Source organism: Aedes albopictus, chromosome 1 (assembly GCF_035046485.1).
Source record: "Aedes albopictus strain Foshan chromosome 1, AalbF5, whole genome shotgun sequence".
NCBI classification, from domain to species: domain Eukaryota; kingdom Metazoa; phylum Arthropoda; class Insecta; order Diptera; family Culicidae; genus Aedes; species Aedes albopictus.
Window position 1 is genome coordinate 284,574,868 of NC_085136.1, and position 12,198 is coordinate 284,587,065.

The 12,198-nt window shown below is 39.0% G+C and overlaps 1 protein-coding gene across 1 annotated transcript in view; it reads right to left on the reverse strand.

Annotated features, from left to right (window-relative positions):
• Positions 1-1,951: 1,951 nt before the first annotated feature.
• Positions 1,952-12,198, reverse strand: part of LOC109403740 (hydroxylysine kinase) — a 28,205-nt gene continuing 17,958 nt past the window's right edge. The window contains exons 2-3 of the mRNA XM_019676610.3: positions 2,915-3,239; positions 1,952-2,848 (exon numbers count right to left, since the gene is read on the reverse strand). Of these exons, the coding sequence (XP_019532155.2) occupies positions 2,231-2,848; positions 2,915-3,239 (943 nt within the window). The 3' untranslated portion in view covers positions 1,952-2,230. The remainder of the gene's footprint in view (positions 2,849-2,914; positions 3,240-12,198) is intronic.

Genomic DNA, 12,198 nt, shown 5'->3' on the forward strand with positions numbered 1-12,198 from the left:
ATATGGCATCGAAAGGCACATTGTCAAAGGCACCTTCGATATCTAAGAAAACACCCAAACCAGATTGCTTTTGAGCGAATGCTTTCTCGATATCGTAAACAACCTTGTGTAAAAGAGTCAGTGGACTTACCAGATTAGTAGGCATGTTGGTTCACATGAAGAGGTGCGTTGGCCAGATGAGCATCACGAATGCGATGATCCACAATGTGTTCTAAGCATTTCAGAAGAAAATAGGTCAAACTGATAGGTCTGAAACTCTTTGCTTCTTCATACGACGCACGACCCACTTTCGGAATAAACTTCACAGTAATATCCCGCCAAGATTTGGGAATAACCCTGTAGCAAAACTACAAATAAGTATTTTATTCAAAACATGTTTGAAATAATCAAATCTCTTCTGAAGCAAAATAGGATAAATCTCATCTGCCCCAGGAGATTTGAAAGGAGCAAAGCTATTAAGTGCCCACTCAATCGATTCTATAGTTACAATACTCCGAGCCGAGGCCAGGGACATCCGAAGATGTAATATCCACACATCCAGGGAAGTGTGTGCTGAATAAGCATTCCTGAACTTCCTCATCAGAGAAGTCAGAACGCCATTTGGCAAACAAAGTTCGTTCACTCGGAAATCCTTAGGTTTCGCAAGGATTTTGTTTTACCGACTGACTTCACTCAAACTGGAAACATTTGTACAAAGGTTTTTCCAGCCGGATCGTTCAGCAGACCGGAGAGCTTTCCTGTAGGCCTTCCGAGCCGACCTGAAAGCCTCCGAACCAGCCGAACGTCGTCTGTTCCAACTCTTTCTACATTGTTTCCTGAGTTTCGCCAGATCAGAGTTCCACCAAGGGGTTCCTCTTGTGATCTTCGCAGACCGCAGAGGGTAAGCTTCTTCGAAAGCTTCCATGATGAAGACCGTTGTAGTGTCAACATATCATCTAAATCACTTGAATTGTCAATGGATGGTGAGTATCCATGTAATTTGGCTGCAACCAAATCGGTAAAGAGATCCCAGATGGTTGACCGAGGGTTCCTGAAACGCAAAGTTTGCGAAGTAACATTCACATGTTCAAAAAAGATGTGGCGATGGTCACATAAAGATTATTCATCTGACACATGCCAATTGGACAGCTCGTCACTAATTGGCTTTTTTAACGGTGTTGAAATAATTCGATATTCTGAATCTGCATGTCAAACTGAGCCGAAATCCAAATTTTCATGAATTTTGGAGCCCGGGAACCTATTTAAAAATCAATTTGAAGTTTGTATGGGAGCGATTTGTCGAATCACCCCTCATCGCAGTTTGTACTGGGTGGAGCTGTCAAACAGTTGCCCAGCTGTCAAAAGGTGATTTCAAAAAATCTCTTTGAAATTGATTTTAGGTACCAAAATAAGGTTCTAAAAATCTGAAAAAAATCATAGTGACTCAGAAAAAGGTGCTCTTTCGTATAAAATATTAAAATCAATACATTTTTCTTAATTTAAAAACCCAATTCTGCTAGAGCAAAGCGTTATGTCTAACACTTCCTCTCTAGCAGATACCATGATCGTTGGGCGGTTGCCTATGTTAAGTAACACAGGCATAAAACATACAAAATATAATCCTCTCGACACTGCATGTTGATACACTGCTAACTATTCAAAACATGAGTAAAAGTACCAATAAGAACACTCACTGTTCATCACGAACAGCACACTAGGCAAAGAGGCATATGCAATTCATAACTAGCAGCAGTATAATATGCTTGCAGCGCCAAATAGTATATTACGGTGGAAAAGAGAAACTACGCTTATAGGGTTTATGTCAAGGATGGTTACACACTAAATAAATTTCCGAAAAAGCAGGGTTGAGGTGCGTTTTAAAACTTATGTTACCTTTTGTTATCAAGTGGCTTTACAAGCACAGAGAACAGACCTGATTTGTACTTAAAAGCATATGAACCCAAATAAAAAATTGTTTTGTTCTTTGGCTAAAACAAATCGAGCTTTATTGAAATGCTAGTTTCTTACTAAGATAGGTAAAACTTACACACTAATGGGAATGAGGATGGAACAAAGTCAAAATTATCATTGCATCTAAAACACTACTAAGTCTAACATGTATAATTGATCTCAGTTTCATTCTACCACTCTACTAAATACGTATCGTAGTTTCAATTGCTTAATCATCCATGAGGACACCGTTGTTTTGTGCGTTAAAACGTTTGGGAATCTTTGATTTACTATTTCACACCTAACTTCGAGTCAGATATTCATCTGCCACTTTTTCCCACCGTTCCAAGATGTCCTTATCCTTCTCGGTCCACAGCGCTTCCAGGATCTTCCACCCACGAGCCTGGGTCGACAGGATATACTGATTGGTCTCATCCACCGTAGACGTGTACAGCCCCAGAACCAAACTCTGACACAAACGGGCCGCAATAGCCACCCGCAGCACGTCCTTCTCGTGCTGAGGAATAACCCTCAACATGCTGTACCCGGCCATGACCAAACCGCCCGTGTCCAGATCGTTGGACTCCAGCAGCATATAGGCCATAGCGATGGCCAGCTCGAACACATACCGCGAGTAGCAACAATCTCCAAAATCAATTATTCCGGTGATTTCGTACTCCTTCGCTTGTTCGTCCTTTCGACTGACGATGATGTTGTGCTCGTTGAAATCACCATAGATCACACCCTTCTCGAATTGGTCCACGTTTCGCATGATGCGCTTCTCGAATGCCTCCAGCACCTGCTCGATGATGTCCTTGTGTTGTTCATCCTTGATCACGTACAGAAAATCCTTCAACTGAGGAACGTTGTCCAACATCCAAATGGACTGCCGCTTCAGGATGCCTTCGTGTTTGATGCTCTGGGAAAAGGGAATGAGATGTTTAGAATGATTCAATTACTTGAGGATTTCATCAATAGGACATACCTTCAAAGCTGAATCAATTCTCGCAATAAACGTTCCCGCCTCGTAAAACAATCGGTCGTGATGCGGAACCCCGTGGAACACCTTCCCTGGGACGTACTCCAGCAAGCGTACGATGTGTTTTCCGTCGCCAATTTTTTCCAGCGATTGATACTTTCCGAAGATATTTTGCACCGGCACCGGACAGATGATGTGATGGGCCTGCAGCAGCTGCATAATTTCCGTCTGACCTTCGAAAAACGCCTCATCCTCCGAGTCCAGGGTGTTGGCAATCTTCAGCACGTACCCATTGGGGCAGTATGTTTTGAGGATGGGGTTTTTGATCAACCTGGAATAGAGAAATAGTTTGTTTGTGAGTTACGATTGCATCATCAGTGTCTGTTCACATGGCTACGTTAAACGGTGATAATTAGATCGAATTAAGATGGGTAAAATAGAAACTGACTAGCGATGGCTCAAATCGGATTACGAAAATAGTGTACATAAACAAGTTCAAAGGCCCAGATTTAGAGAAGATCAACTTTGGATCACATATACATCAGATATGTGAACGACGGCACGTGATTCCCAAACTATTCCATACGCATCACGTGACCTCTCTTCCAGTTCGGTTTACATCGACGACGACGACCACGAAAATAGACATCTCAAGGTCTCAAGGCAGGTCAGAAGCAATGAATAACAAAAAAACAAACCCTCATCATCAACAACAACAAACCGTTAATTCGTGGGGGTTTGCACGTAAACGGTACAGGTGAGGAAATCAACTAAATCGTGTAAACTGCGTACTGCTTCCAAAACAGTTAGTGCCAGCACCTACCGGCTAGACTTTATCTAATCGACCGACAGAGAAAAATGGAAACAATAATAATCAAGGACGAATCAAAACAACATTAAAAACTCTTCATGGCATCAGCTTATTGGACACGTTGTTGACCGGAGTGTGTAATGCGGGTCACGAGGTAACCGGAGCAGAAGATAGTGAGTCAAGAGGTTTATTTCAATGTATTGCGGAATATCTACGTGACGGAAACGTGCGTCGCGTGAGATATCAGTTGTAGTGATTGTAGTACTACCTAATATGTATTTTCACGATATTTCTGGAAGTAGTTTCTGGTGAATGGCTACGCTTCAGATGCAGTTATTACACTATTTCTGATAGGATGTAAAATCATTGCTAGTACTGAAAGACATCATCTGAAAGCTTTGTTTATTCTAACGCGAATCATTTCTTGAAATAATTTTTTATTGACAATGCTTTTGTGTGAATTATCTTGGGTGTATTCCTCTTTGGCGAATTTACATTTCCTTATTTTTAGGTTCATTTTGCAGGTTTATTGAAAATAGTTCCAGGAAGGAAAGAGAAGAAAATTGATCTAATGTTATGCCAAATTCTAATCGATCAACTTTTTAGCGTAAACCAATATTTGGTTCTTCAGATTTGTGCTCTTGGAAATTCCAGGCTTCCTCACCTCTTCACCTCTTCACCTCTAATGTCGACTTTTTTGTGCAGAAAAAATAATATCAAGAAAAACAAACATATTTTTGGTAATCGTTCCACAATAATCATTACTAACAAACTTTTCTATTTATACTTAAAGCAAAACCTTGCCGAGTCCTATATATTCTTCCCTGAATTCGACTGAAAAATATTTCAAATTGCATCTTCATGAGATATTTACACAGAAATTACATCTGATCTTCTGCTGAACATTCTTCTTTGATACCGATAGAATTACTTCAATATGGTAAGAAATAGTTGAGAGTTTCTCTAGAAATCTACCAAAAATTCCTAAAGAATTACATCTACCAATTTTCCAAAAAAAAAACTTTTGAAATAATTCAATTTTGATTTCGTTCAGGAATTTCTTTATAAATAACAAACAATGGTTTAAAATCTGTGCTCTGACTCAATTCTTAACTCGCGAAAAAATCCATCAGAAATTATGTATGCATGTTTACTAAGAGTTTATCCTACGATTCGAAGCAACATCTTTTTGAACATCTTCAGAAATTTCACTTGAGAAACTGCACTAAACTCTATCAAGGATTTCTTCTACAACTCTAGAGAGTCCTTCAAGAATTTTATGATACATATAATTTATCTGGAAGTTTTGTGCCGTAACGTGGCACAGTGGATGGATTTGAATGAATTTTTGACACAAACTGTAAAAATCTCTACAGTTTCAGATATGGGAGATGTCATTCGCCGCACGATACTGGAAATCAATGTATTGAGCTCGTTTTACCCCGCTCTCTCTCACATACATCTTTTTGAGAAAATACTCATTTACTTCCAACTGGCGTGCAAAATAAATGACTTATTTAACTCGTATTTGTGCAAAAACTTCCATAGTATCGGCAAATTGACACAGGGTTGGTCTTGCTCTTATCGATTGCGTTCCACTTCGGGCGGAGATGCACACACGGAAAGATCGATGCACACAGAGCAAGGAGTAACTTTCACGCAGCGATCGAAAAGACAAAAGATTTCATGCAAACTTGTGTGAAATTTTACGCAAATTTGTGTAACACCGGATCAGCACATTTTTTGTGCTGAACCAGTCGTACGCAAATATGAGTGAAAAATCCTTTGTCTTTTCGCAAGTTACTCATTCCCTATGTATTTTCGTTTAAGGGTGCACAGATCGAAAAGAGAGTGTAAAATTCTGTGACATATGATGCACATAATTGGAGCGTGGGATATCACAGAAGTTTACATGACGTATCATGTAAAGTTCATGAAATAACATGTAAACTTCCATTATATGTCATGTAATTCAGCATGACTCTGAGAGTTTACATGACATATAACACAAATTTACATGATATATCTTGTAAACCATCATAACACTAAGTTTACCTGACTAAAATGAAGTTTACATGACGTGTAAATCTCATTATTTTTATCTGTGCATGTGAAATTTCAAAGAAATAGGGGATCTCGGGGTTATTTGAAGATATTTCAATTTTTAAGGCCGTGCGGTGCGCCAAATCAATTCGATACTACGGATGTTTTTGCAGAAACACGAATTAAAAAAACGGTTTATTTTGCACTCCAAGATTTTTATAAAAAGGTGAAAAAGAGAGAAAATGGGGTAAAACGGGCCCGATACACTGAGTTCCAGCATCGTGCGGAGAATGACTCCCTCCTTATCTGAAACTGTCGAGATTTTTGCAGTTTGTGTCAAAAATTGATTAGAATCCATCCACTCCGAGCAGAGATATTGAATTTATTCGCGTTTTATACCTATTTTTCCCATTGTGCGTGGGTAGATCATCTTGGAATGGTGCGTTATACTTATGACACACATGTGATACAAGAATCACTGTACATTTGCGCTTGAAATGAGTGCCACAATGGAAATTCTCTCAGTTTAAGTCAGTCTTGTTAGAGTTTTCTTGACACTGCGTACCGTTGTACAGGAATCACACTCGTATGTCTGTCTGGGGTATTATGGCATAAGATCTACCACATCAAGTTTCAATTCAGCTATTTTCCTGCCTAAACTGGGATCATCGGCTGACACTTGATGTGTTTTTGTAATGTTTCTGTTATTTAATGTTTTGACTTCAATCTTGTGTTTGTCAAACATTGATTGGCTGCCTCAATCCTTCGGCCCCTTCATTATCTTCAGTATTGATATGCAGATGTGTATGTTATTTATATTTTTATTTTTGTATACTAATATACTTTCTTTCAGAAATATCAAGGTAAGTTCATTTAACAGATCTGTAAACCATCCATCAAATGTCAACTGCGCTCTAGATGGTCGAATAGAGCTCCTCATAACAATTCCAACCTCCTAACAAAATTCCTTCTCCTTAACATATATGGAGATAGTTGGGGTACCCTGTATCTTCAAGTAGACGTCAAACTAACATTCCTACCCTTTCCTAGCGATTGTAAGGACGTGGCCAGGTATACAATGTGACGCTTATTTCGACCAACTCTAACACGTTGAAAAAGGCGTTAATCCCAAACATTATTTTAGCGACACTTCGTGTAAGATTTTTCAAAATATATGAAGCTGAGCATTGTATAGCCACCCACGATGTGTACAATCGCCTATGCTATGCTTTGCTATATCATTTTCTGGAAATTTCTTCATTCAAAAAATACTTTGTGTTTGTGTTTGTGTTTTCTTCCAGTATTACATTTTCTACTATTTTTTTTCTACGAATTCCTACAGAAGTTTTGTCAAAATTTGTACATTTGTACATTCGACTCTGCATAAATTAAATGAATTGTATTCAGAGCATTTGGGGAACTTAAGGTGAGGTTGAAGTAGTGTTTATGGAAAATAAACAGCTGGGTGAGTTAAAGGTAATTTAAAGCATGTTAAATGCAGAAGGGATGGTTCTCACGGAAATCTTGTTGAGCTGTCATAGTGTATTTAAAAATTGCTTTGAGTATAGGTAAAAAGATCAACGAGCATAACTTATTTGAAGCTAAATGAACAAAAGGTTAGGTGTCTTTATTAGAGAGATTTGCAACCCGAGGCTGGTTCATCTCTTAAATGAACAAAATTCATGCTCACACAGCCTCGTGCAACTATAATCGGTCATGTGGTGATGAGTTCAATGACTATATAGAGGGTCTCCAAGAACTACCTAGATTAAACCAACATGCTACATATAAGGTTTTGTTACTGCAAAGCCCTTCATTGTGGTCTTCCATAACTATTGCTTTAAAAAAATGCTTATCCTCTTCGGTGTGTTAGGACCGCAAGAGGTACTCTGGAATGGGTAATATCTTCGGATAAACCAGCCTAGTTACGAATCTCTAGCATACGCTCAGAGTATTGTAGCTGTATAGTTGATTTAGTGGACACTTAAAAGCTCTGCTTCCTTCAAATGGGATTTGTCCTATTTTTCTCCAGATAGATTTGAGTCTTTCAAACATGTTTTGAATAATTACTCTTTTGTAGTTTTTCTATAGGGTATTTTCTTGGCGTGAAATAACTTAATTTTTTTTATTCCTAAAGGGTGCGTGCATTGTATGAGCATGAGCATGAGCATAGATGACCGCACAATTCGTAGTTGCTACTCCGTGATTGACCAGAGCAATCGAAATTGCACAAGGAACCAATGAATAGGGCTTGGGACTAGCTTACTATTCTCAATGTACACAGTTCGAGAGCTCTCAACTTTATTAATGTCAATAAAGGCGCCGGCCACGTCCTTACGGTCATCGAGGAAGGGAGAGAATGTTAGTAAGACAAACGTTGTTAAAAAGACCGCGAATCGCTGCATCTCCACGTTTGTCTCAGGAAGGATTTTTTGTTAGTAGGGTAAGGTACATTGTCAGTCCGGGAGTCAGCTATGGTTGGTGATATGATTTGACAATGGATCAATATACACAAACTGCCGTTAACAACCGACCACTTTTCGACGCAAAAACTAGCCATAAAGAAAATTCTGTCGCGCGTCTCCACTCCACTAGGGAGCAGAAACCTTTAGTCTATTCCACACAGAAATACACTGAACGCGACTCACTTGTCAGCGCCCGGATTTTTTCTCGACCGGCGAGCCCGAACTAACACTTTTCACTCTTTTGTGTGAATGCAAAAAATGAAAGAAAATATTTATTACATATGAACTTAAAGTGTATTGGGAACTAGCGCCGACGGGAAGCGAAAAATTCGGGACCGACTCGATGCACGACGCATCCACCGCACACTGAATTCGACCACATCGATTTTATTCTTTCTCATTCACACATCGATTTTATTCTTTCTCGTTCACACTGCAGCGCGATGGGAAGCGAAAAATCCGGAACCGACTCGACCCGCGACGCATCCACCGCACACTCGCGATGAAAGAGAATGGAAAAAAATCGAACCACCGTCAGCAGCATCGGTCTGCGGCATCCATACAGCCCAACGCACACACGAAACTGAATTCCCTTCTTCCCCACGAGCTCACACGCGGATTTTCGGACGACGCGATGAAACGAAAGAGAATGGAAAAAAAATCGAACCGCCGTCAGCAGCATCGGTCTGCGGCATCCATACGGCCCAACGTACACACGAAACTGAATTCCCTTCTTCCCCACGAACTCACACGCGGATCGTCGGACGACGCGATGAAAGAGAATGGAAAAAAAATCGAACCGCCGTCAGCAGCATCGGTCTGCGGCATCCATACGGCCCAACGCACACACGAAACTCCAGGGTGCGTGCATTGTATGAAGAAGGAAAAAGTTCCAGATTTATTCGGGTTACATCTTTCCTTCTAGAATACTTGAACGCATTGTCGATTATCACATCCGAGATGTTCGTCGGGCTATCATGCCTATTCATGTGAACTCACATGCCGCCCAATTTGGGATGTCCACAGTGACTCTTCTACACAAAGTTGTAAGAGTTTTCAAGAAAGCACTCACTTAAAGGTAGTTTTTGCTTAAGTGGTTTCTTGATTTTTTGAGGGTGCTTCCGATAACGTGCCTTTCAATGTCGTATTAAAAGTTGCATGGTATCACAAACTACCTTTAATGAGCTATAGGCTATAGGCTTATGCATTTTGCTGTGACCTTTTCAGGTCACTGGCCCGTTGTGGTGTGGGCTATGAGCCCTAGTTACGCTTATGCGTTTATTCCCTCTTCTAGTGTACCCCTTCCTATTTCATATCCTTTCCCCATCCTAATCCCATTCCTCCCCCAGGTAGATGGCGAAAAAAGTTGATATATATGGCGATGGTACAAATGTCCCAAATGGAGGATAACGTGCCTCTAGAGCCGGCCTTCTGATTCTGATACCTGGAACCCTTTTGAATGTTTCCTGAACTCTTCTGAAAGCTCCATCATGAAGCACCCGGGAACTCTTCCGAAACTCCGTAGAACCCCTAGAGATGGCCTGAAACGCTTTGAAACTCCTTTGAACCCCCCTTAAGACCATCCTAAGCTATTTGAGTCTAGTCTATGCACATAGTCATTTATTGACGGAACATGAAAAATGATAGATTCGATTAATTCTATCATTTTTCTGGTCATTATTAATGATTGCAGCATTACGAAAAATAAAACCAGCCTGGCCTACTGTGAAATTGCGTTATTGATTCCACAATTACACTGGACTGGGGACATCTCGTATCTACCCAACTAACAATCACTCATTTAACAGGCACCATTATGACGAATTAATTCAGCATAATGTTGAATAACATTTGAATTATTTTCACGTACAACCTATGTTCGGGTTTTGTTCACACAAATTTGGAGAAGTTATAAAGCATCATGTTGTGCACCAACTTAATTTTTTGTTGTTCAAAGCGTTTTACAAATGACAAGAAAGTTGTTATTAAGCTTTGGCAAAAATGACTGAAAATAAAGAAAATGCAAAAATGTTGAACTCTCACGAGAGTAATTATTTGCTCTCATGTTGAGAACACCTATTATGAAATAAGAATTACATATAAAATTACCTAAATCCGGATTAGAACTCGAGACCTGAAGATTACCAGCCGCATGCCTTCCTATCTGCGTCATCCTAGAGATGGTGAGATGCAGCACCCAAAGCAAAACATAATCTTCCCATGACTCAATAATGATCACTCCTGAACTTGTGTTCAGCAGTGGTGAATTAGCACAGCACGTGGTAATCAACTGAACAATGCCTGATACTCAACAGCTGTTCAGCCCAAAACACGTGTTTTCCATTCTGATTTCACTGTCAGTATTTTTATCGCACGGTGAGAAAACTTGTATCGAATGCGGCCAAAAAGTGTTGGTCCTTATTGAAGATATTGTTTCCAGACGAACTAATTGCGATATGAATATGTTTTTATTTTTATTATTAAATATCGATCTTTAAAAATGTATGACAATATGTGGTGCGGTATGGTCTTGGACATGGTGCATTCACAGCATCTGTTCAGGTAATCTACTCATGCTCAGTCGAAGTTCATTGATATTATATTTAATAAATAGTGCATAAGGATGTTTAGGGATACTTGAAATGTGTCGATTTCTGAATGCTGTTTGGTTATCTAAATGACTGTGGGAACAATATTCAATAAACACGACAGCACTGAAATGTCAAATGCATCGATCCAAGCGTCTCGTACAATCGAACTGCTGCGGAAGATAAAAATATAATAATTAAGGTACAAGATATCTTGTTACAGACTAATAATAATAAATAAAATCCTTATTTTTACGTTGATTACGTCTCTTGGCACTCAATGTTAAACTACATTATTCTATCTTGTTTTATTTTATGTGATTCGTTTAATATTTTGGTTCTTTAATAACTTGGTTGTCTAAACAGTTTTAGCCATGATTTATCCCTTAATCCGAACAAAGTTCCGAGTCAAACTATGACGGGCTGAAGGCGTTTATTTGACAAGTGAAAAGCACATTGTTCAGGAGCATGTGCTTATCGATACATCAGCTTAATAAGATGCAGACAAATGTTTTGTTAAACTCTTTTGTTAAGGAATCAATGCTTGTCGAATAAATTTGTTCTTAAACTTTTGAAAAGTGTTTTAATTTATCATTGTTGATACCGATGAGGAAAGTCGAACATTGACTATTTTCTCAATTGAAAAATCATTTAAACAGTAATGTGTAGAGCATACTTTTAGTTCAGCTAACATTACCATTATTAAGCAACAATTCAGCAAGCTTGCTTGTTTGTGACTTGCAATTGTTAGTTGGGTTATATTCTGAATCTGCATGCAAAACTGAGCCAAAATCCAAATTTTCATGAATTTTGGTGCCCGGGAACCTATTTAAAATCAATTTGAAGTTTGTATGGGAGCGATTTGTCGAATCACCCCTCGTCGCATTTTGTACTGGGCGGAGCTGTCAAGTAGTTGCCCAGCTGTCAAAAGGTGATTCCGGAAAATCTCTTCGAAATCGATTTTAGGCACTAAAATAAAGCTCTAAAAATCTGAAAAAAATCATAGTGGTTCAGAAAAAGGTGCTCTTTTGTTTAAAATCAATAAATTAATTTAAAATTTAAAAACCCAATTTCCGATGAAATGGCCAAATTATTTTACATGTTTAATGGTTTTATAATATTTATAATATTTATTTTACAATGTTTAATGGTAGCTCATACTGAAGAAAAATCACACAAAAACTGTAAATCCATTCTAAAAATAGTTCCAGTGCACCACAAATTATAAAGTTTAGAATTTTGATTTGTTCTCAAATCCAAATTTGGATTATGAAATAATCTGGATACCTTCTTCTTCTTCTTCTTCTTCTTCTTGGCGTAACGTCCTCACTGGGACAAAGCCTACTCCTCAGCTTAGTGTTTAATGAGCACTTCCACAGTTAT